At 48.3% G+C, this 23290-nt stretch overlaps 1 protein-coding gene across 1 annotated transcript in view; it reads left to right on the top strand.

Annotated features, from left to right (window-relative positions):
- Positions 1-18671: 18671 nt before the first annotated feature.
- Positions 18672-23290, top strand: part of LOC105820518 (cytochrome P450 2S1) — a 10506-nt gene continuing 5887 nt past the window's right edge. Inside the window, exons 1-5 of the mRNA XM_012657002.1 lie at positions 18672-18898; positions 20009-20174; positions 22173-22322; positions 22685-22845; positions 22933-23112. Coding sequence (XP_012512456.1) covers positions 18725-18898; positions 20009-20174; positions 22173-22322; positions 22685-22845; positions 22933-23112 — 831 coding nt within the window. The 5' untranslated portion in view covers positions 18672-18724. The remainder of the gene's footprint in view (positions 18899-20008; positions 20175-22172; positions 22323-22684; positions 22846-22932; positions 23113-23290) is intronic.

Raw genomic sequence — 23290 nt, 5'->3', positions numbered from 1 at the left:
GTGTTGGAAACCAAGGCTGCTGCTCCGTGTCAAAGTGGCTTAGACCCACCAGGCAAGAGTGGGATGTTCCAAACAGCAAAGTTTATGATAGTCTGTGATTTTAGAAAACAGCGTTTTCTCGGCGAGGAACAAAGCAGCAGTCACTCAGAGAAGGGGGTCGTTGTGACACTTTACAAGAGCTGGGTGTTCTTGGGAGAAATAGTATTTCCTGTTAACTTTGCAGCTGGCTTTATCCCAGCCTGATAAATAACAGGGTAGTTTTTTTTTACTTTCTCATTTTGACCTAATTTTTACTTTCTCCATGTAAAATGAAAATAAAATGCTACCTCCTTCTCAGTGGTATTGTGAAGATTAGCAAGACATGTAGGTTAAGGGCTTAACCCGAGGCCTGGCATGTAGCAAGCCCTCAATAAACATCAGCTACTGTTGTAGTTATCGATATATCACTATTTCGCACACATAATTTTGATCAACGGAAAACGCCACCCACCTCCATACCTGCTAAGGCAAAGCTGCATATTGTCACTCAGCGCCTGAGAGAAAGGCCAGAACTTCCAGGTTCCGTCCTGGCTCGGCTGCTTCTGAGTGAACTTAACCAATCGTGTCATTTCCCTGAGCCTCAGTTTCCTTATCTGTAAAATGGAAATCCTAAGTGTATGTCCCTCAGGATTTTTGAGAATTAAATGGGATCCTAACATTTTTCCCCCTCCCTCCACGTCTTCTTTCTCGCACTCAAGCCCTCTCCATCCTCCCCCCTCTGTCCCTGAACCTTCGCACCTCAGCGCTCAGCTAGAGCTCACAGCGCCACCTGGAGGTCTGGAGGGTCTGATCCTAGAAGGGAGCGCAGGTAGACGACGTGCCTAAGGGGACTGCGCTGGGCTGGAGAGGGTTATGGAGCCCTGGGACGTTCCCTGTTATTGCTGGAAGAGACCTGAGGGGCGTTTATTTTGGTACAGGTGGCGGAGGAAGCGAGTAGAAGGGGTGCGGGGAGGGGAGGGTGCACCCCCGTGCATCTCTTGTCTGAGTCTCCGTGGGTACTTCCGTGCAAGGCTGTAGGTAAAGGGCGGTTGCAAGTCTGGAATGGCTGGAATCTGTCATCTGGTCTTTTGAGTACCAAAGACTGGTTGTGCATGATCCTCTCCCAGCAGTATATGAAGGGTAGGTCTGGGCCCCATTTGGGTACCTGTGCTGTTGAGATGATGTGTATGAGTGTGAATATGTGAACGGTCATCCCTCGGTATCTGCGGGGGATTTGTTCCAGGACCAAAATCTATGGATGCTCAAGTCCCTTATACAAAATGGGATCGTATTTGCAAATAACCCAAGTGCATCCTCCCATATATTTTAAGTCATCTCTAAATTATTTATAATACCTAATACAGTGTAAATTCTATGTAAATAGTTATTATACTTGATGGTTTATTTGGGTTTTTTTTATTGTTGCCTTGTTATATTTTATTAGATATTTTTTTCCAAATATTTTCAATCCAAGGTTGGTTCAATCCATGAATGTAGAACTCTTAGATACAGAGGGCTGACTGCTATTATTTGGACCCAATAGTTTGACTGTACCTCCCTAAAGACAAAAAGAACCACAAAAAAACTTTAATGGCTTTAAATAATTATATAGTAATAATATTATGTTGTTATTCTGAAATACTAGATATAAATATGAATATGGATGTATAATAGCACAGATGTGGATATATAGAGATGATATTAATATAAGTGATATAGACATAGATATATGTAATATAAAGATGATATAGATATCTAATATATAAAGATGGATTATATAGATATAAATGGTATATAAATCATTCAAAAATAGATTATATAAATATGGTATTTATACGATGATGTAAATATGGAAAAAATATAGATGATCTAGAGAAGATAAAGCAAATAAATAACTATGTTAATATCTTTAAGAACCAAGATCTTCTGCTTAAGAGAAAGGGAGTCCTGATGTACAGTTTGTATAGAAAAAGCAAGAGAAGAATCCAGCATGGTGGTGTCCGCCTGTAGTCCCAACTACTTTGGAGGCTGAGGCAAGAGGGTCACTTGAATCGAGGAGTTCAAGGCCGCAGTGAGCTGTGATCATCACACCACTGCACTTTAGCCTGGGTAACAGAGTGGGATCCCATCTCGAAAAAGAAAAAGAAAGAGACACACTTGAATCTTTCCTTTATTTATTAGTTTTCGTAATAATGAGCTGGCATACTCCAAAGGCGACCCATGAGTCTCGTGATGATTCCTTGACATGCTTGCTCACCAATGAATGTTTTGTGGATATGTCAGAATCTAGGGATGAAATACTGACAAGGGCTTGGAAAAGGAAGCAAATGAAAGATAAGACAGTTATTAACTTTAGGAAAAACAAACCTATAGGAGAAAGGAAATGTAATTACTGTACAGGTCACTACATGGCCCAGCGGTGAACTCGATTACATAGTCATAATAAGGTAAAGATTAGATACTGATTTAACTAGAAATGGTGATAAACTAAACTTTTGTAGCACCAAAGGAAGTTCTCACCGAAGGATCTCGTTCCCAGAGAAACTCCATGGGAGTGTAACTGGCTCCATAAGCAACAACAGCTATTTAATACTTACCTTATGTTTCAAGTTCCCAGGCCAGTAAGATTTGCTGATCAAAACTTCGTAAATTTCTGTTGCATTGATGCCTTTTTTTTCCCCAGAAACCACAGAACTTCCTTGCAGCCATGAGATAACTACAAAGCCTCACACCATCTGTTTGTCCAGAGAACACAAGATAAGCAACACCCCACCACACCCGAGGACCCGCTAAGCAGCCTACTCCCCGCATTCCGCCTGCACACAAGGCTGAAAGAATGGCCGATATTAACCCCCAGTCTTTATAGAACTGAAATCCACGCCTCGGGACGGACTTATCCGCCATTTTTTGATCATGCAATGTACTGGCATGATTTCTCATGGCGCTTCCATGCCCTGCACTCTGTCCTAAACATATAACGATGCTTCCTCACTTCATGCCTTATTCATTTCAACTCCAGAAAAACCCCTGACCCCACTGGTTGGGGAGGCAGATTTGAGGCAGTCCCCTCCTCCCACCTCCCGGTTGCCATGTCCTTCACAATCTCCTTTCTTCCTTGACAATCCTCATTGTCTCAGTAATTAGCTTTCTATGCAGCAACACAGAGAACCCCCCTTGAGGGTTCATTAACAGGGAGACTGAGGTCCCCACCTAAATCTCCTATGTCTAAGAGTGGTACGCTAAATAATGAACCCCCGAAGATGTCCACATCCTGATGCCCAGAACTTGTGAATATGAACATGTTACCTTACATGGTAAAAGAGACTTTGCAGAGGTAATTGAATTAAGGATCTTGAGATGAGGAGATTATTCTGGATTACCTGGTGGGCCCAACGTGATCACAAGCATCCTTATACAAACAAGGATGCAGAAAGATCAGAGTCAGAGCATGTACTATGGAAGCAGAGATTGGAGTGACGCAGCCAGGAGTCAAGGGTTGTGGGCAGCCTCTAGATGCTAAAAGAGGCAAGGAACAGACTCCCCCCGCCCCCGCCCCCGCCCCCCGAGCTTCCAGAAGGAACCAGCCCTACCGACACCTTCATTTTAGCCCCTTAAGGTTGATTTCAGACTTGTGACTTCCAGAACCGTAAGAAAATAAACTTGTGTTGATTTATGCCACTAAGTTTGTGGTGATTGGTTCCAGCAGCAATAGGAAGCTAATACACCAGAGTATCAAGTCCCTCCGAAACAGGATGAAAGGAAATTCCCCTACCTCAATGTTCCCCAGCCTCTACTTCCTCCTTTCTGTACCCTGCAGCGGCTTGTGTGTGGCAACGAAGAGTTGGGGAGTGAGGGAAAAATGCAAGTTCCCCCCCACATAACAGAAACACTGTGCTAGTCTGGAGGGCTCAGCAAGATTGTTACAAAGTAGATCAAGCAGGTACCAAAATATCTACTGGGCAGGGGGATGCCCAGCATATTTGTGGGTGCCTCAGCACTTTCTTTTAGAGCTGCTTTCGTTGTCCTATAGCGCCCTTTACTAAATACTAAAATTCCTGCCTAGTGCAAAATTGTAATATCATTAACACGGGTTGCAGGACACCATATGATGATGGTACTGCCTGATTTGTTTCACTGTGAACAAGCAAAGCTACAATGTAAAAACTTTGCATTACTCATTGGGGAGAGCTTTAAAGCAACACCACAGGGCGGGTGGATGCAGCGTTTGCGTGCAAGAAAGCTCTTGTGGAAGAAATTCTTGTGCAGCCCAGGATTAAGCATCCATGTGAGTAACCTCTAATAAACTCATCTAACTGGCCAGGCTGGACTTGTCTGAGTTATTCTTTGGTCTCTCAGCTCCCTCTCAGTTTGAGGGATGGTTTTTCTATACTGTCCTGGGATTTTCTCAAAACAAGGAGTCTCTCTGGCTTTAAACAGCTCAGACTCCCTCATCATATCCTATACCCTGTATTGTCTTTTTTTTTTTGAGACAGAGTCTCACTCTATCACCCAGGCTAGCTCACTGCAATTTTAAACTCCTGGGCTCAAGCCATCTTCCTGCCTCAGCCTCCCGAGTAGCTGGGGCTACAGGCATGCACCACAGCGCTGGCTAATTTTTCTATTTTTAGTAAAGACGGGGGTCTCACTCTTGCTCAGGCTGGTCTCGAACTCCTGACCTCAAGTGATCCTCCCGCCTCAGCCCCCCAGAGTGCCAGGATTGCAGGCATGAGCCACCATGTGCCCAGTCCCCATGTTGTCCTACTCCTAGTTCTTGCCTAGGCTCTCCCTCCTGCCCTGTGGCTGGATTTAAGGTTCAGTGTAAGTCTAGGGTTAAGATTCCTTCCAGGGCCTGGATTGCCCTCAGTCTGATCCTGCAGTCAGGATGCAGACTGATGATTTTTACTCTCTTGGAGTGTCTAGGGATCCTCTGAGATTGTCCAGCCTCTGCTCATCCAGGCCCTGGAAGAGAATCCAAGCTGTTGGAGCATCTGCTTTGGGCTTCCCTGAGGTCATCCCAGCCATGCCCCTGTCTCGCAGAGCAATTTCTCAAGAGATTAAGGAACTTACTCGACTTGGTAAATATCATCATTGCCCTAGGTATTTCTTCATCCTCAAAAGAAATTATGCCAAAGTCCTAGATATCAGAATGTCAATAGGGGTAGGCTCCCCCACACTCCTGGCATCAGTTACGACTGGGGGGATGACCTCAAGCAAGCCATTTCCTGACTCTGGCCCTAGACTCTTCTGCAAAACAAAGGCAATGGATGAGAGGGTCTCTAATAGGGCCCCAAGATTAAGACTCTGCAATTCTGAGAGTCTAGAGCAGGGGTGGGGAACCGAGGCCTCAAGGCCATATGTAGCCTTCTAGGTCCTTAAGTGTGGCCATGTGACTGAATCCAAATTTTACAGAACAAATCCTTTTGTTTTTATCAGTACATTTTTGTTCATCTTTTCTATTTTTGTTTTATTTTTAAAATGAACATACTTAAAATACCAAAGAATAGAATAAGTTTCAACAAAATAATCCTCCCAGGTTGACTGGCACAATTACGACATTAGTAAGCCAAAATGGCTAAACTGATGGCTGCTATGCTCATGATTTAGTTCTAACTTCCCCCACCTGGCTGGTGCCATTACCGCACAAGGCTGGTTGGCGAGAGTTTATGGGGGTTGAGTACACCAGTCTGTGCTCTGTGTTTCTGTTTGAAGTGGAATCTGTGAATAGTTGCACAGCTCGACAGTATTTTTTTAATTCTGTCTGCTTAACAGCCCATCATGTCAAAGGAGACCAAGAGAACGCTGAGGGAAGAAAACTGATTTTTTTTTTTTTTTTGAGACAGAGTCTCACTCTGTTGCCCGGGCTAGAGTGAGTGCCATGGCGTCAGCCTAGCTCACAGCAACCTCAAACTCCTGGGCTCAAGCGATTCTACTGCCTCAGCCTCCCGAGTAGCTGGGACTACAGGCATGTGCCACCATGCTCGGTTGGTTTTTTCTATATATTTTTTTTTAGTTGTCCAGATCATTTCTTTCTATTTTTTAGTAGAGATGAGGTCTCACTCTTGCTCAGGCTGGTCTCGAACTCCTGACCTTGAGCAATCCACCCACCTTGGCCTCCCAGAGTGCTAGGATTACAGGCGTGAGCCACCACGCCCGGCCAGAAAACTGATTTTTTAATGAGGATTGGGAATTGCAATATTATCTTGTTTCTGCTAAAGATAAGATTATTTGCTTGCTTTGTGATACTGAAATATCAACACTAAAGACCATCAGTGCTCATTAGCACTATAACACTCATAAGGACCACAAATATTTTAAATTAGAGGGACAGGCACGAAACGTTGTATTGCAGAAATTAAAAGATGAAAAGCAAAAGCAAAGACAATTCTCTCAAGCAGCAATAAGACCTGGAAATAATGCCACTGAAGCAACTTATAAAGTAGCTTAAATATTCGGGGGGAAAAGGGAAGCCATTCAGTGGTGTAGAAATTGTGAAAGAATGCATTGTCCAAGTTGTAGGACGCTTAGAGCCTGATAACGTTTCAAAGTACAAACAATTGCCTCTATCAAGGAGAATCATAACTGATTTGCAGCATGAATTAGCCTTCAACTTAACAGAACAACTTCATGCAATACTTCAAAAGGAATCTAAATATTATTCAATTTCTTTGGATGAATCAACTGACTCAGCACAGGTTTTATACTTCATTCAGGTCATAACAGATTTTCTTTGCTATGAGGAGTTACTCACTTTGGGCACTCTTGCAAACAGAACACGGGGAATAGGTATCTTCAACAAATTTCAAGATAAATATCGTGAAGTTGGACTAAATTTGATAAATTTAGTGACTGTATGTACAGACAGTGCACCTTGCCTGACAGGAAAACATGAAGGGTTTATTGCACAGATGAAAAAAAAATATTAACAGACACAGATACTCTCATTTCTTTTCATCAGCAAAATTCCTGTGCTAAAGCTACTATTTTAAGTGACACTTTGCAACAAGTTATAAGCATTGTTAACTATATTGGTGCAAATGGGAAGTCAGTTTTGTAACATGCTAAAGTTGAACAATGAGGTATTCAATGTGTATTTGCTCTATCATTCTAAAGTGCATTGACTCTCACAGGGACAGGTATTAGCCAAATTTTTATCTCTGCAAGAACAAAGAGGTAAATTTTATGAAGAACAGGCCAGGCGTGGTGGCTCACACCCTTAATCCTAGCACTCTGAGAGACTGAGGCGGTTGGGGCGGGGGGGAGGATTACTTGAGCTCCGGAGTTCTAGACCAGCCTGAGCAAGAGCGAGACCCTGTCTCTACTATAAATAGAAAGAAATTAGCCAAACGACTAAAAATAGAAAAAATTAGCTGGGCACGTTGGTGCGTGCCTGTAGTCCCAGCTACTCGGGAGGCTGAGGCAGGAGGATCGCTTGAGCCCAGGAGTTTGAGGTTGCTGTGAGCTAGGATGACGCCACGGCACTCTAGCCAGGGCAACAGAGCCAGACTCTGTTTCAAAAAAAAAAAAAAAAAAACTTTATGAAGAACAGAATCAGCAATGTGAATTACTGAAAGATTTCTATAGGAATGCAGCATTTCTGTGTGATATGTCAAATCAAAATGACTCAAATATTTCTTTTCAAGGTTAAACTAAGTCTATATATGATATGTGGCAAAAAATCCAAGCATTTTGAAAAAAAGAAAAAGCTATCTTTTTTCAAAACAATTCTTCAAAAGGAAACTTCAGATGAACATTTTCCCCGGTTAGCAAAGGTCACAAGTAAGCGGAATGATATATGCGAGTCATTTGAAGAATACACAGCTGTTTTAGACCTACTAATTGGAGAATACAATGAAAGGTTCACTGACTTTGAGAATCATGACATCATACTCAAATTAGTATTTCAGCCTCGCTTAGTTGACATCACCAAGGCACCTAAAGAACTGCAAATGGAATTGATTGAGCTCTCAGCAGATGACATTTTAAAATCATTGTTTGATGCTAAGAAAGATCCACTTGAACTATAGAAAAATGCAGAATACCCACGCCTTCGGCAACATGCCCCAAAAATGCTTTCTTGCTTTTCAACCACTAATTGCTTCGAATCTACATTCTCCTACCTAACCCAAATCAAGGCGACCATATATTCAAATGCTTTCCAACAAAAAGCAGACATAACAAAATCATTAAAAGGTTAGTTAACTTTAAAATTAACAAACAGTTTTCATTTTTTGAAATTATTAAGTATTAACACATAGTAGTTAGACTTTTACAATATAATGTACATTTCTAAATATATCTAATCGAAGTTTCCTGAATGTGGCCGTATTTGATTACAGCTAAATTCATGTGGCCTTCCAACATGAAAAGGTTCCCCTCCCCTGGTCTAGAGTCACCAGGCAGTGTGGCATAGGCTTTGTATTCAGATAGATCTGAGTTCGAGCCCTAAGCCTGAAAGCTACTGACTGAGCAGCTTTGGGAAAGTGACTGAACGCTCCTGAGCCTGTTTCCTCACATGCAAAATGGGAATTAACTGGGCAATGCCTCTTAACTACTGAGCCCAGTGCAGATAAGCTATAAGTCACTGCTACCGAGTGTGATAGGATTATTTATAATTAGGTGTGTGCTGGCAATACACAGCACCTTAAGATCAAGCATTTCTTTATCTTCGAAAGAAACTGTGCCAAAATCCTGGATGTCAGAATGTCAACAGGGACAGGTTCCCACTCATGCCTTATGACCCACCCAATGCTTAGGACCAAGTATTCTGGACACTCCAGGTTGTGACAGTAACCACTATAAAGTAACTCCTTTATTAATCCAGGGCTTAATAGATCAGAGAGTGTAAAACAGGAAACATGAACTGCCCTTCAAGGTGGCGACTGGTTCTTAGTCTGGGATACATACACGTGGAAGAGTCCAAGAAGGCTTTCTGTAGGACAGACAGATACAGAGATAAATTAGAGGAAACGAATGTTCAAATCGTCTTCCAAAGGCACAATTCCCTGAAGAGACCTGCCTGAAGATGCCACAGTTCTGTAGGCATGACTCACCCACATCCTATTCACTTTCTACCCATCACCCACTTTTTACAAAAACAAAAAACCCTACCTCTCTCCCATCCTCAATTCATGCTTTCGGTTCAGAAAACCTCTGGTGACCAAATAGAACATTAATATCGGTGTTGAGACGGGGAGGAACTCCAATGACCGAGTGATGAATCCCCCTAAAAATGGACAAAATTTGCAACAGACATTTACAAAGAGGAAGTTTAAATGGCTAATACACGTATCGAAAGATGCTCAGCCTCATTAGCCATCAGAGAAGGCAAATTAAAACCACAACACAACACTACGACACACCCACAGATTTGCTAAAATTAAAAGGTCTGACACAAATGTTGGCAAAGACGTAGAACAGAAAATCTCACACACTGCTGGCCCAAATGTAAATTAGCACAATCATTTTGGAAGAGTGGTTAACTTCTAAGGTGAAAGACACACACATCTGACCCATCTGTTTTTCTCCTGGTTATATATGCAACAGAAATGCATAAATATACTTCAACAGACTTGTATCTTTAACATTCATGGTAGCATTGTTCATCCTGAATAAAATTCTATTGGTAAAATGAGTACTATTAATATTTATTCCCAGATACAACAGCTAACTGGGGGAAATGCCCATTCATCTTCCTAAGAACTAAATTTCAAATAAAATTTTACCTTGTATGTTTAGTAATTCCATATCCAATTATATAATGATTTATGTTTTGATTGCTTGTGTACAAATAATAGCTGTGATAAAAACCCAAATCAGGGCCAGGTGTGGTGACTCATGCCTATAATCCCAGCACTTTGGGAGGCCAAGAAGGGGGGATCACTTGAGCCCTGGAATTTGAGGTTACAGTGAGCTACAGGAGCATTACTGTACTCCAGCCTGGGTGACAGCAAGACCCTGTCTCTAAAAAAATAAATAAAAATTAATTAAAAATAAATAAATTTAAAAAAGGGGGAAAAACCTCCAATCGAGGAGAAATTTTAATTTCTTACAGCCCAATTTTCACAAGAAATTTAAACTTTGTTTAATTTTTATTGATTTACATATATTTGTTGGGCAGAAAATATGATAAGATGACCACTAAAAGTTATTCAAGCGTAAAAATATATTTATTAGGATAAAATTTTGTGGTAGAAATGAAATACAAGTTCAAAGAGAAAAAAGAAAATGTAACATTTTTAAAAAGGTGCTTATATACTTTTTAAAATGATTAATAGGCCGGGCGTGGTGGCTCACGCCTGTAATCCTAGCACTCTGGGAGGCTGAGGCAGGAGGATCGCTTGAGCTCAGGAGTTTGAGGTTGGAGTGAGCTATGATGACGCTACTGCACTCTACTCAGGGCAACAGAGTGAGACTCTGTCTCAAAACAAACAAACAAATAAACAAAATACAAATTGCTGATGGGGAGCTGGCTGAGAACCTCTTGTCCATCTTTGTGCTGGTGGTGGTCTTCCACCCTCCTGGGTCCCTCACCCTCAGTCTCTTTGACTCTCCCTTCTACCGTATGCCACCTCCAAATACTGGGGCTCTTAAGGGCTAGGACCCAGGTCCTCTTATCACCCTCTCTCCCAGGTGAGCCCAACCATTCATAGGGCTTCAAATGCTGCCATATGTCTGCCAATGACTCCCCAACTTATGTCCACAGCCGAGACTTGGCGTGACCTAGCCTCGGTCTGCTAAACCACACCGGCCTCTCTGGGCCGCCAGTGCCCTACGCGCCCTCTCATGGCTTAGGAGGTAACCCAGGTATTGCCCCACCTGAAATGTTTGCTTTCTTCTCTCTCCTCCTCCCAAGTCTGCCCCTCCTTGAGGTGAGAAACCTATTTCCCCACCTCACCCCTGCACTCTGTGCTAGAATCATCAACAATCCTGAGCTCCTCCAATCCCTCCTGCAACCCTCTGGGCCTCCCAACATGCTGTTCCCCTGCAAGAACACTTTTCCCCATGATCTTCCTCTACTTATTCTTCAGACTCATGTATCCCCTCCTCCAGGAAGCCTTCCCTGACACCCATTACTCCCAGGCTGGGGCAGACACTTACTCTGGGCTCCTACACCCCCATGTCTCCCCCATCCCAGCACAGACCACTCTGTGGTCTATCAATGTCTGGTCATTGATCTGTCAGCGCCATAGGGCCCCATGAGGCCAGGACTGTCTCTGTCTCCATTGTGTCCCCAGCATCACCCAGCCAGGCCTGGGCACAGAACTGGCATCAACTCCGCATAAAAGGACTAAGGTCAGCAGTTCCCTGGAGCTGTCAGTGCCTGGCACAGAGGAGCCTTCTGCACTCTCACCTCTGGAGCTCCTCTAGCTACTCCTTATTCTAGAAGCTGGGGCGTGTTGGAATTAAAAATAGAATAAATAGAGATGGAATGTACTTAAGATTTAGTGAAACGGGTGTGTAAAGGGGAACGTGACTTCGTCAAAGCAACACAGAGGAGCCAGTAACCTCCCTACCAGGGGTGGGTCTCACCTTCCAGAAAGATAGAAAAGAACCAGTTCAGGCTGGTTCAGGCAGTTCACGAAGAGAGTTGCTCGTGATGGACACCCAGGGGGAGAGGCTGAAGCGAAACCCAAAAACGAGGGGTTGCTGGGAGAAAAGGAATTCTTTTCTGCAGTCTTTGAAATCTGTAATAAACCCACAACCATCTATTACTTTGTGTAATTGAATGTCTATGAAAAGGCACGATCAAGTGGAGATAATAAAGGCACTGACTTCGGGGCTCTCGTAAGATTTTGGTGCCACCTGGTACATGACGAGCACCCCAGAAGGAGACGGCAACGAACTGTAACAGGCACACGCTGAGCTGTGCCAGGACTTGCCTAAATGCTGTGCAGGCTCTAGCCATTGGATCCCTCGTAATCCTCTGAGGCAGGTACTAATCTGTATATAATCTATGGTCCCCAACTTGCTGATGAGAAAAGTAAGGGAGTTAGGTCCACCTGCCCAGAGCTCAAGGCCAGTGTGAGATTTGAACCCGGGCAGCAGAGGAGAAAGGGAAGGGGGGAAGGATCGTAGTCGGTTCCTGTCTGGTTCCTCCCCTCCTGCCCCCCACAACACACACGGTTTTTAGTCCCTCTCTAGACCATCCTCCTCCTCTCCCCTTGCCACACCCTCCCAAGCCATGACTCAGGAGGCTGGGGGGGCGCCCCCTGGTGGAAGCCGTGTGCGCGGCGGTGCCGGGGCAGATCTCCCGGGATATGGAAAGGGGGGTGTCCTAGTGGAGCTCCCATCAGGGCGGGGAGGAACCACTCTACTGGGCAGGTTGGGAGGCAGAGCTGGAGCAAAACTGTCCCGTGCATCAGACAGCAGTGGTGGGGAGGGAGGGACAGAGGAGTGAAGAAACATCCAGAACAATACACAGACCCTTAGGAGCTGTGTGATTGTGGGCAGGTAACCTATGATCCTTCAGCCTCAATTTCCTCATCCAAAGATGAGGGTGGTATCTTAGTACCTGCCTCAAAGAATTAATGGGGCACAGGTACAGTTATGAGCCCCATTTACAGATGAGGAAAACAGAGAAGTTGAACGACTTGGCCAAAGTCACATAAAGAGGCAGCGGACGTGGTAGGGCAGAGAGTTGAATTCACACTGGGCCCGCGCGGTGGCTCGCACCTGTAATCCTAGCACTCTGGGAGGCTGAGGCAGGAGGATTGTTTGAGCTCAGGAGTTCCAGATCAGCCTGAGCAAGAGTGAGATCCCATCTCTACTAAAAATAGAAAAAAATTAGCTAAGCAACTAAAAATAGAAACAAAGAATTAGCCAGGCATGGGGGCAAGGGCCTGGAGTCCCAGATACTAGGGAGGCTGAGGTGGGAGGATCCCTTGAGCCCAGGAGTTCGAGGTTGCTGTGAGTTAGGCTGATGCCATGGCACTCTAGTCCGGGCAACAGAGCGAGACTGTCTCAGAAAAAAAAAAAAAAAAAGGGTTGAATTGAGGTAATTCCTGTTCCCCAAAGTTTCCAAAGTGGAGGCTCCAGCCTCCAAACCTCAAGCTTGGGCCTCCACACTGCTCTCTATCCCTGCACCACCCCCCCCTCAACATTTCCTGTTCCTTTTGATTGCAAAACTGTTAAGCTCACTCCTTGGCTGCCTCAGCTCCTGCCTCCTAAGGCAGGTTTCCTAAACCACTACCCTCCACCCCTCTTCCACTCCCCTACCTCCACCAAGAGACTGATCCACAGATTTTCACCCACCAACGTAGCCCATACCCTATGAGCAAGAAGCCAGTTGTTGAGACTGGTACATTTCCATCCCACCTATGTGTGTGTGTTCCCAGCTTGGTGGATGTGTGAGGCACGGGCACCCAGGCAAGCCCTGTCCTGGCCCCTGCCCCACCCTGGGCAAGGAGGAGAAACCAGCCTTAGACAAATAATCACTGATAAGCAGTTTCCTGAGTCTCTGGCTGCCAGGGAAGGGTGGATGGGGCTCTGGGCGGAGAATGGGCAGGGCTCAGGTGGGAGGGGACTGGGCTGGACCCGTGGGCAAGGGAGGTAGCTCAAAGCCAAAGCCTGAGACAGAAGGAAGCAGACCCCCGCGAGTCAGCACTTGAAATGTGGAAATTCGCAACTCAGAGACACCCGCAGTGCCAGTCGGAAGAGGAAAAGACGGGAAACAACCTGGAGATCAGATCAGTCCCTAGGAGAAACGGATGGAGACATTGTGTCAAAGCCATTCTTGAAAACACCTTGTAGGAGTTCAAACTGATGAACCAGAGCCCCCTGTCTGGATAGGAACAAATCTCAAAAGCTGAAGAAAACAGGCCAGCTGCAGAATAGGTACAGGGGCGGGGCGCCTGCCGCCTCACGGCCACATGTGGCTTTCCAGATCCCCAGGTGTGGCCCCTCGAGTGAATCCAAACTTTACTAAAAGGATTCGTGCTGTACAATTGGGATTCGGTCAAGGCCACACGTGGCCCCAAGGCCGCAGGTAAGCTGTGTGCTATGTATAAAGCTTTGAACCCTGCAAAAGAATACTTCCCCAACAAGTGTTTGTGGTTGCACGAATACGTAGGAAAAGAAGAAGATACCTTGAAATATTAACTGTAAGATCATTGCTCCCCTGTGGGAGAGAGAGGTCTGACATTTGGAAAGGAACACAGGAGACCCCAACTCAGCCACCAGCATTTCACTTCTCTAAATAAATAATGGTAAAAATGGTAAGCTATTGTAAAGACAGGCGTGCATGCATGACTGCGACAATTCCTCTCTAGTCCTGTCCCTGTCTCTGTATTTGAAATAATTATTTTTAAAATAACATTTTTTTGAAAGAATTGTTTTTTTAAATCACAAGGGAATGGAAGCAAATAGTAGATACAGAGCGAGGTAAGGATAGGAAGCACGAGCTGTCACCGAAAAGACCCGTAATTTTATTTTTCTCAACCCATGGACGCCTTCATGATGGGAATTTGTGGGGCCAGTGCCTTATTTTTTTCTACCCCCATCCTATCTCAGCTACAAAGAAAGGTACGTAGAAGGCATCAGGAAAAGAGAGGATGGAGCGAGGGCGTGGGATGAAAGGGTAGAAGAGGGGTACACAGGGAAGGCAGGTGGGCTGGGATGCGGAGACAGCAGAACCGAGCAAAGAATGTTGCTGCTTTGTGGTCTGTGACATAATCAAGCCACTGCCATTATTCCCAGCTAGAGATGATGCTCTTCAAATCTGGGGAAGCCCGAGGCCCGGGGAAGCAGGAAGGAAACAGCTCTCATCTTGGACTTCCCCTTTGCCCAGTTCCAGGTGTTGCATGGGGCAGCTTTGAAGAAGGGAAAGGAGAGAAGCTAAGATAAGCAAGGCGGGGAGGAGAAAGTCAGGAGGGAGGCAGAACGAGTCCAGCAAAGTGGACCAGAGAGCAGACGGGCTGTGGCTTAGCCCTGGACAGCAAGGAGCGTTCCAGAACCCTAGGGTGGGAGGATCCCAAGCAAAATAAATCCCCCAACAATTTCTAGAACCCATCCACCACTCAGCATGCTGGAACCCTAGGATCGGCAGCCTCCAGAGTGGTTGAGAAAATCCGATGGTGGGAGGCTAGACTCAAAAGAGGCTCCAGCACTGCCCAGCCCAGATCAGGGGATTTCTGATGGGAAGTAGCTTTGAGGGCCAAGAGGTCAGGCTGTCTGCTGCTGAACACCATGTGCGGGCATCTCCTAGCCCAGGGTGACGATTCGGTGAGAGAGGATCCACCAGGCGTGACTCAAGTTACTGCAAAATCTATATTGGGAACCTCTGAGTCTTTGCTCTCTAGACTTGAGAATTTTGGAAACTTGATCGCTTTGTAGATGAATTTTAGAGATTTACAAATTGTATTCAGATTGTGTATTCAACAAGATGTTTACTGAGCATCTACTGTGCGTCAGGCACTGGGGATACAGCAGTGAATGAAACAGAAATCCCAGTCTTGGGGACAGAACAATCTGGTGGATGAAGGGAAAATAAAAATGTAAATCAATATATAAGATACTTTCAGGTGGTGATGAGAACTCATGAAGAAAATGTTTTATGTATTTAACAAACATGTTCAAAGCTTACTATATGCTAGGCACTATTATAAATGCTTAAAATATTAGCTTATTTAATATTCATATAGTACCCTATTAATAATAAATTAAAGCTGGGTGTGGGATGGGGAAGGAACTTATTCAGCTTGTGTGGTCTGGGAGGGTCTCTGCTGGAGGGGGCTGGTCTTTGTACAGGGAACTGAGAATGAGCCAACCTCAATCTCTAGGCCAAGCGCTTTAAGCAGAGGACAAGTGCAAAGGCCCAGAGGTTGGCTTGACATTGGAGAAACTGAAAGAAATGGAATATCATGAGCAAAGCACAGTGGGCCAAGATGATGTCACGTTTAGCAACCAGAAAAGCCTATTAGGCGACCGTGAGGGGCTTGAATTTTATTACCAGGGCAGTAGGAAGTCTTGTTCTGGAATCTATTTAGACTCTTGGGAACTTTTAAGTTTTCTTATCGATAGGATTACATGGTCTTAGTCATTTTTAAACATCGGACCCTTACAATCTTTGCAATCTTGCAGCTTTTATTCTTGGCCAGAGCACTTTTTCTCAAGAACATGACCTGAATGTTCCTTGGAGTCCGGGGAACATTTGACTTCAGTCTCCTCTAGACTTGATTCTAGCCTCTGACATCCCAGGGGTGTAGCCTGAAACCAGGGGAACAGGGAGGCTGGCCCCGACACTGCTGCAAAGAAGTAGATGCCAATTCTTAGTTCCTCTTTTGCCTTGTTCTGGAGGGTTCTAGGAGTTCCCAGATCCAACCTCAAACCCGTCTGCCCACTCCACTCTATGTAGCCTCGGGATAGTTTCCAGACATCTCAAACTTCATGGAACCAACAGAGAATTCCTGATTTCCCCTATCCCCGCTGCAAAACGGGCTCCACCAGCTTCCCACTTCACCTGGTCCCCACACCTTCTTCTCATCTTCTTCCTCACCTCACCTGTGTAAAAGGCACCACCATCTTTCCACTTGCCGATGACAACAAAATCTAGGAGTAGGGAAGAAGTCTGTTTCACTGGACAACATATCCTTCTCGATTATCAGATTCTGGTCCTGTTCACTGTCTTTGCAATAGTTTCTTTCCCCCATTGCAATAGGTCTTTTTGAATAAAGTCTCTACTTCCCTAAGCCCTGATTTGTTTTTATCTGACAGATTTAACTTTGATTCCTTCCTCTGACTTCAAACCCCATTTGTCAGCAAATCCTGCTGGCTCTACTTCCAAATACATCCCAAATTTACACCTTTCCCTCTCTCCCCGCTGCCACCCACCCAGATCCAAGCTACTGTTATCACATGCTTGGATTTTGCTGTGGCCTCTCCGCTGAAGTACTGGCTTCCTCTTCCCCTCTCCCCCTCCCCCACAGTTCATTCACTGGATGGCAGCCAGAAGTCTTTTTAACTGCAAAGAGAAATCTAATCCAGAGTGGGAGGGAAGAGGGATTAGCACAGTGGCAGGAGGCGGGTAATTGACTAGGAAGGGGCATGAGAAAGCCTTCTGAGGTAATGATAACTTTCTGTATCCTGACAGGGGTTTGAGTTTCATAAATGTACACATTTGTCCAAACTCATCTAATAATGCGCTTAAAATGTATGTATTTTATTGTATGTAAGTTTGCTTTGGGGAAAAAATTCTAAGCAAAATACTGAACTCTAGCTAATGACATGCATGCTGATGGATTTGGGAGTGAAGTGTACTGGTGTCTGCAACTGACTTTGAAAAGCATCAAAAAAAAAAGGAATCTATGGGGCAAGATAAACAGATGCGCAACAAAGAAACTATAATAAATGTTACTGGTGATGAGTACACAGGTGTTCGCTGTATGTTTGAAATGTTTCTTAATTAAATGTTAAATGAAAATGCAAAACAAAGTAACTGCCCTGCTGCAAACCCTTCATTCAGACTGCTTCCCTTTACACTAGAAATAAAATGCAAAGTCTTTTCCAGGACCCTGCAGGATGGCCCCTGCAGACTTTGCCAACATTCAGTCTGCGATGCAACAAATATGTCTTAAGCACTTGTGTGCCAGGCACTGCACTAGACACCGGGGACACAAGAGTGAACCAAACCTACAATAATCTATGCACACGTGGATCTGACATTCTGCCTTCTTCCTCGATAAACCCATTTCTCTGGCAGGCAGGCCTTCTTACTTCCCGAAATTGTCTTAATTTCAGATTGATCTGCATGTGGTTATAAACTCGGGGAGGGCAGGGGCCCTCTCTCCGTTGCTCATAGCTTCATCCTCAGGTCGAGAACAAAGTCTTGTTTATAGCTAGACCTCAATAACAATTAGTTGAGGAAATACTCGCTCAAATTTACTTAGTACTTGTTATATATGCACCTGGCCCTGTTTTAAATTGTGTGCATAAGGTGTACTTAATTTAATCCTGAAAGCTAGTTCCATTTCACAAAAGAGTTAACAGAAGCACAGAGGAAGTAGGCTGTGAATTCAAGTAGTCTGGCTTCAGCCATCAGACTCCTAACGACTATACTGCCTCTGACCGAATGAATGAATGAATGAATGACTCGATCAATCATAATCATCCGGACTGGCCTGGGTCCAAACTCTAATTCCCACCTATCCGTATGATCTAGGGCCAACCGATTTACCGCTCTGGACTTTGGATTCTTTATCGTTAGAGGTCAAGTTCCTCCTCCTAGTTGTGAAGATGTTAGACGCTGGAGGGAACTGGCTCAAAGACACCACACACAGGCACGCACACAGGAACGCACACCCCGGATTGCAACGAGGAGGGAGGCAGGAGCTGGGGAGGGCAGCGCAGGGTCACCGCCGGTCACCGCCAGGGGCAGGGCGTGGCCGCCTAGAGCCGGCCAAAGTCTCCGGCTTCCAGGTTCCTTCCATTTGCCTTCGCCCTACCTGGGGCGCTGTCTCCGCCCCCCGAACCACGGGCAAACCCGGGTGACCTGGGAGACCTCTATTCGAGCGTGAGTCCCAGACATCAGGCGGCGGCGGTGGTCCGGGAGAAATCTGGCGGCGGGGAGAGAAGCCTGCCTGCAGGCGGGGGGATGGGCTGGCTGCCCCGCCCCCCGCCTGATTTCGCTGGGGAGGGAGCCGCCCGGCTCCCGCCCTAACTGGCCCAGCCGCGTGGAGCGCCTGGGAGGAGGAGACGGAGCCGACCTGCCGAGATGGAGGCGGCCGGCACCTGGGCGCTGCTGCTCGTGCTGCTGCTCCTGCTGCTGACGCTGGCGCTGCCCGGGATCCGGGCCCGAGGCCACCTGCCCCCCGGGCCCGCGCCGCTGCCGCTGCTGGGGAACCTCCTGCAGCTCCGGCCCGGGGCGTTTTACTCCGGGTTCCTGCGGGTGAGGGACCGCGGGGACGTCCTGGATCGGGGCGGGGGTCCACGGCCCAGAGCGGGAGGGGTCCCCAGGGAGAGAAGACGGGGCTTTCGGGTATCCTGGGGAGCAGGCTGGGGCAGGGGTTCCCAGGGCAGAGGACCTACGGTGTCCTGGGGTGGGGGTAGGAGTAGGTTGTCCGGGGCCGAGAAGGGGAGGGGTACCTTGGGTGGGGCGCCCGGGCTAGGAGGGGCAGAGACCTCTGCCCGCAGAATCCTGGGAAGGTGATGGGCAGGGACCAGGCGGAGAGAGACGGGAGTCCTCCCGCTGAAGAGAAGCTGAGGGGTAGGCTTGTCACCGCGGGAGAGGTAGCTGGGGCACACAGGTGCGGTGCGCTAAGGAGGGGACAAAGAGGAAGGGGCAGAGGAGGGCGGGGGTGGGATGTGGAGGCCAAGAAGAGGCTGGGAGCGTTGCAGGCTCGGGGGTCCCGGGCTGGAGGAATCTGTCTGCAGAGGATCCCGGGTGGGAGGATGGGTGGAGCTCCCCTGGGAGGGAGCTGGGAGTTCCTGGGACGGAGGAGGGAAGCAAGGAGAAGGAGAAGGCAGGCGAGGCAGCCCCAACCTTTGGGTGGGGGGTGGGAAGAAGCCCGAGGTTCCCCATTCAAAAGGATTCTGGGGAACTTCAAGGACATAGAAAAGGGGGTGTGGGTTTCTGGACAGAGATGCTCAGCGGCGTCCGCTCCAACCTCCAAAATTCGGGGGTTTTGCAGTGATTGGAAGGGGTGGTTGGGTCTTTGGGGCGAAGGGCGCTGAGGAATTAGGTGAGACCAGAGCTGGTTCTGGGATGTCCAGGGGCAGAGGTTGGGTAGGAAGGAAGTGAGGATGTGGGCACTGGAGGATGTGCTGGGGGCAGCGGGCACTTTGGTGAAGGGGTCTAGGAGCCCGGTGCAGAAAAAGAACTGAGCCTCCCAAGGGGGCTATTTCTGCTTTTGGGGAGAAGGGGCAGGTTCCTGGTAGACGGTGCAAAAGCTAGACCAGGCGGCTCAGCCAATGACAGAGGCCACGATGGCGACACCTTGGCTGGGAGAGGCGGCAGCCTGACCCCCAGCACCCACCCCTTCTGCCGCCCCGCCCCCAGCTGAGCAAGAAGTATGGACCAGTGTTCACCGTGCACCTGGGGCCCTGGCGGCGCGTGGTGGTCCTGGTTGGTCACAAGGCTGTGCAGGAGGCCCTGGGAGGCCAGGCTGAGGAGTTCAGTGGGCGAGGAACACTGGCGACGCTGGACCGGACTTTTGACGGCCACGGTGAGTGATGGGAGGTGGGGGCTGCTGGGCCCCTCACTCTAAGCCGACCACCACTTACTGGTATGCGGCATGGCCTGGTGCCTCTGTGTCCTCATCTGTGAAGTCACAGGCTGATAACAGCACCTACCACGTAGGGTTGTACTAAAGATTGGAGGAGGACTGGGCCTTGTGCAAAGTGAGCACCCATTAATCACCAGGTTGTATCAGTGATAGCGATCATTGACCCAGGTAAAGCCCTGGGGGCCCGGGAAGAAGCACCAGAGAGCGTTCAGGGCACTGGGAATTGGTGGGCAAGGACTCAAAACACCAAAACCATGCTCTGTGTTACGGTGGAGGGCAGGTGGCCTATGCTGGGCGCGGCCAGGGACACAGCAGTGACTAAGACAGCCCCAGTCCTGCTCCCCCAGGGCACCTAGGCCGGTGGGGAGACAGACCCTTCGCCAGACAGTGGCGGCCCAGAGATGTCGGGACCAGATGGGGGCGCACAGCGAGAAGGGTCAGGGTGGGATGGGGGCACAGGCAGAGGGGTTGGGACGGGGATGAGGCAGGTCCTGGGACAGTAGGAAGCCAGAGGAGGTGCCTGACCCAGCCTGTTTGGTGGAGGATCTTCAGGACGTCTTCCTGAAAGAGAGGATGTCTGAGATGAGACTCGTAAGATGAGCAAGAAGGGCGTTCCAGGCAGAAAGATCGGTGCACACGAAAGCATGGAGATGGGAGAAGCAGCATTCATCCATTCCACTGACACGTCTTCATTATGCCTGGCTCTGTGCTGGGGACACAAAAGCGACCAAGACAGATGTGGTGTCCTCTCTTACTGTGGGAGAGGCAGGGAATAGAATTCTAGAATAAGAAGTACAGCTTTGAGAGCAAGGCATGGGGCACAGAGGACCTGTACAGGAGTGGGTGCGGAGGAGTCTGGGAAGGCTTCTCGGAGGAGGTGACATTAGAACTGAGACATGGAGGATGAATGGCGTTAGCTCACCAAGGATGGGAGCAGGGTGAGGGTGACTCAGACAGAGGGAGCAGCAGGGGCCGAGGCCTAGCGGGGGATCCTGACTCCTTTGAGGAAGTGAGAGGAGACCAGTGCCGTCATAGCGGGAAGAGTAATTGCGCGGAGAAGTAAGTGGGAGCCCTGGTCGTCATGCAAGGCGGCCTGTGAGTCACGCCAGAGCATTCAGGCTTTTGGTTTTCCCAGGAGCAATAGATTTTAAGCAGGGAAGATCAGTAATCAGAGTTAGAAAGGTCATCCGGTTGCTGTATGAAAGGGCAAAACTGAAGTCTGGGAGCCCAGGGAAGGGACTGGGCTAGACCAGGGCGGGGGCGGTGGGACGGGGAGGAGGGGGTGGTTGGGAGAGTTATCAGGGTGAAACCTCGGGCTCTGGCCAGGGAACAGGGCATGGATGGTGAGCTGAGATGGAGGGAGGAGAGATGCTGAGGCCAGTTTGGGACACGGTGTGGAGGAGGTGTCCAGGAAGTCACTAAAGTGTGGCTTTTAACAGATGAAAACATTAAGCTCAGAGAAGGGGAGGGTCTGTCTGGAGCAGGTATCTTGGATAAAGGAGGTAAACAGTTGCAGATCCATCCTCCTGCCTCTCTGTGCAACCTCCAGCCTGTGTGGGACAAGGGACCCGGGACTCCATAAATGTTGGGGTGGGTGGATGGGAGGGGAGGAGGGAAGCCGAGGAAAAGAAGGGTAAAATGTGGGTGGAAGGAAGACAACTTCGCTCGCCCTGGTTAATTAAGGAGCAGAAGAAGCCTGGATCATCCCAGTCACCTGTTTTTCAGAAGAATGTACCCTCTGCCCCAAGGTCAAAGGATGGAGGAACCAGTTTGATTATGCATTTATTGAGCACCTACTGAGTCCTCATCTCTGGGCTAGACTCGGATAGACTCAGGGGCTGAAGAGTCCCCTCAGGGGTACCTCGCAAGGAGGAAAGGGGTCGTCCTGGGGAATGGAGAGAGGTGCCGGTCCCTCCTTGAGTCTAGCCTTGTGTGCAGGGGTCTTTTTCTCCAACGGGGAGCAGTGGAGGCAGCTGAGGAAGTTCACCATGCTCGCTCTGCGGGACCTGGGCATGGGGAAGCGAGAAGGCGAGGAGCGGATCCAGGCGGAGGCCCAGTGCCTGGTGGAGGCGTTCCAGGGGACAAAAGGTCAGCAGGGCAGGGTCAGCCCAAAGTCCCTGGGCGAGTGAGAGATGAAGCCCTGGACTCCAGGGCTATCTGTCCATGGGTGTCACCGCATCTCTTTCTGTGTCCCTGGTGCTGTCATCTCACTTTCTCTTGGTCTCTGTGTCTCCTTCTGCCTCTTTCCTCTGTTTTTCTGGCCCTACGTCTGTCTGGTTTCTCTCTCCCTGTGTGTCTCTGCCTGTTGCTCTGTTTCTGTCTTTCTCCCTGTCTGTCTGTCTGTCTCTGATCGGGTCCAGCCCATACTCTACATCGCTGGGTCTGCCCCGCCTTGGCTCCCCTCCACCCAGCCCCATCACAGCCTCCTCCCTGTCCTCTCCTCCCCCTAGGACACCCATTCGATCCCTCCCTGCTGCTGGCCCAGGCCACCTCCAACGTCGCCTGCTCCCTCGTCTTTGGCCTCCGCTTCCCCTACGAGGATGAGGAGTTCCAGGCCGTGGTCCGGGCAGCTGGGGGTACCCTGCTGGGGGTCAGCTCCCCATGGGGCCAGGTAAGCGGGTGGGACCCCTCTCGGGCTACCTTCGCCAAAGGTTCCTGCCAAGCCTCCGCGAGAACCAGCCTCCCTTCCTCCCCACAGACCTACGAGATGTTCTCCTGGCTCCTGCACCCCCTGCCAGGCCCCCACAGGCGGCTCTTCCGCCATCTGGGCACCCTGGCTGCCTTCGCCGTCCAGCAGGTGCAGCGGCACCAGGGGAGCCTGGACACCTCATGCCCCGCACGCGACCTTGTGGATGCCTTCCTGCTGAAGATGGCACAGGTGGGACCCATGGTCTGGCTGGCACCCAGCTGGGGGTACCTGGGGATCTCAGTCTCCCTGCCTCTCTCTGCATGTCTGTGTGTGTATGCACATGTCTATGCGTCCCTCCGTCTGTCTGTCTGTCTCTTTTGATGCGTTTCCTCACTGCCTCTCCCCACCCCACACCTGGAGCGTGTCC

The sequence above is a fragment of the Propithecus coquereli genome, unplaced genomic scaffold, assembly GCF_000956105.1.
Source record: "Propithecus coquereli isolate 6110/MARCELLA unplaced genomic scaffold, Pcoq_1.0 Scaffold53, whole genome shotgun sequence".
NCBI lineage: Eukaryota > Metazoa > Chordata > Mammalia > Primates > Indriidae > Propithecus > Propithecus coquereli.
The sequence above is the reverse complement of the archived record's forward strand: the minus strand, read 5'-3'. Positions and strand labels throughout refer to the sequence as shown.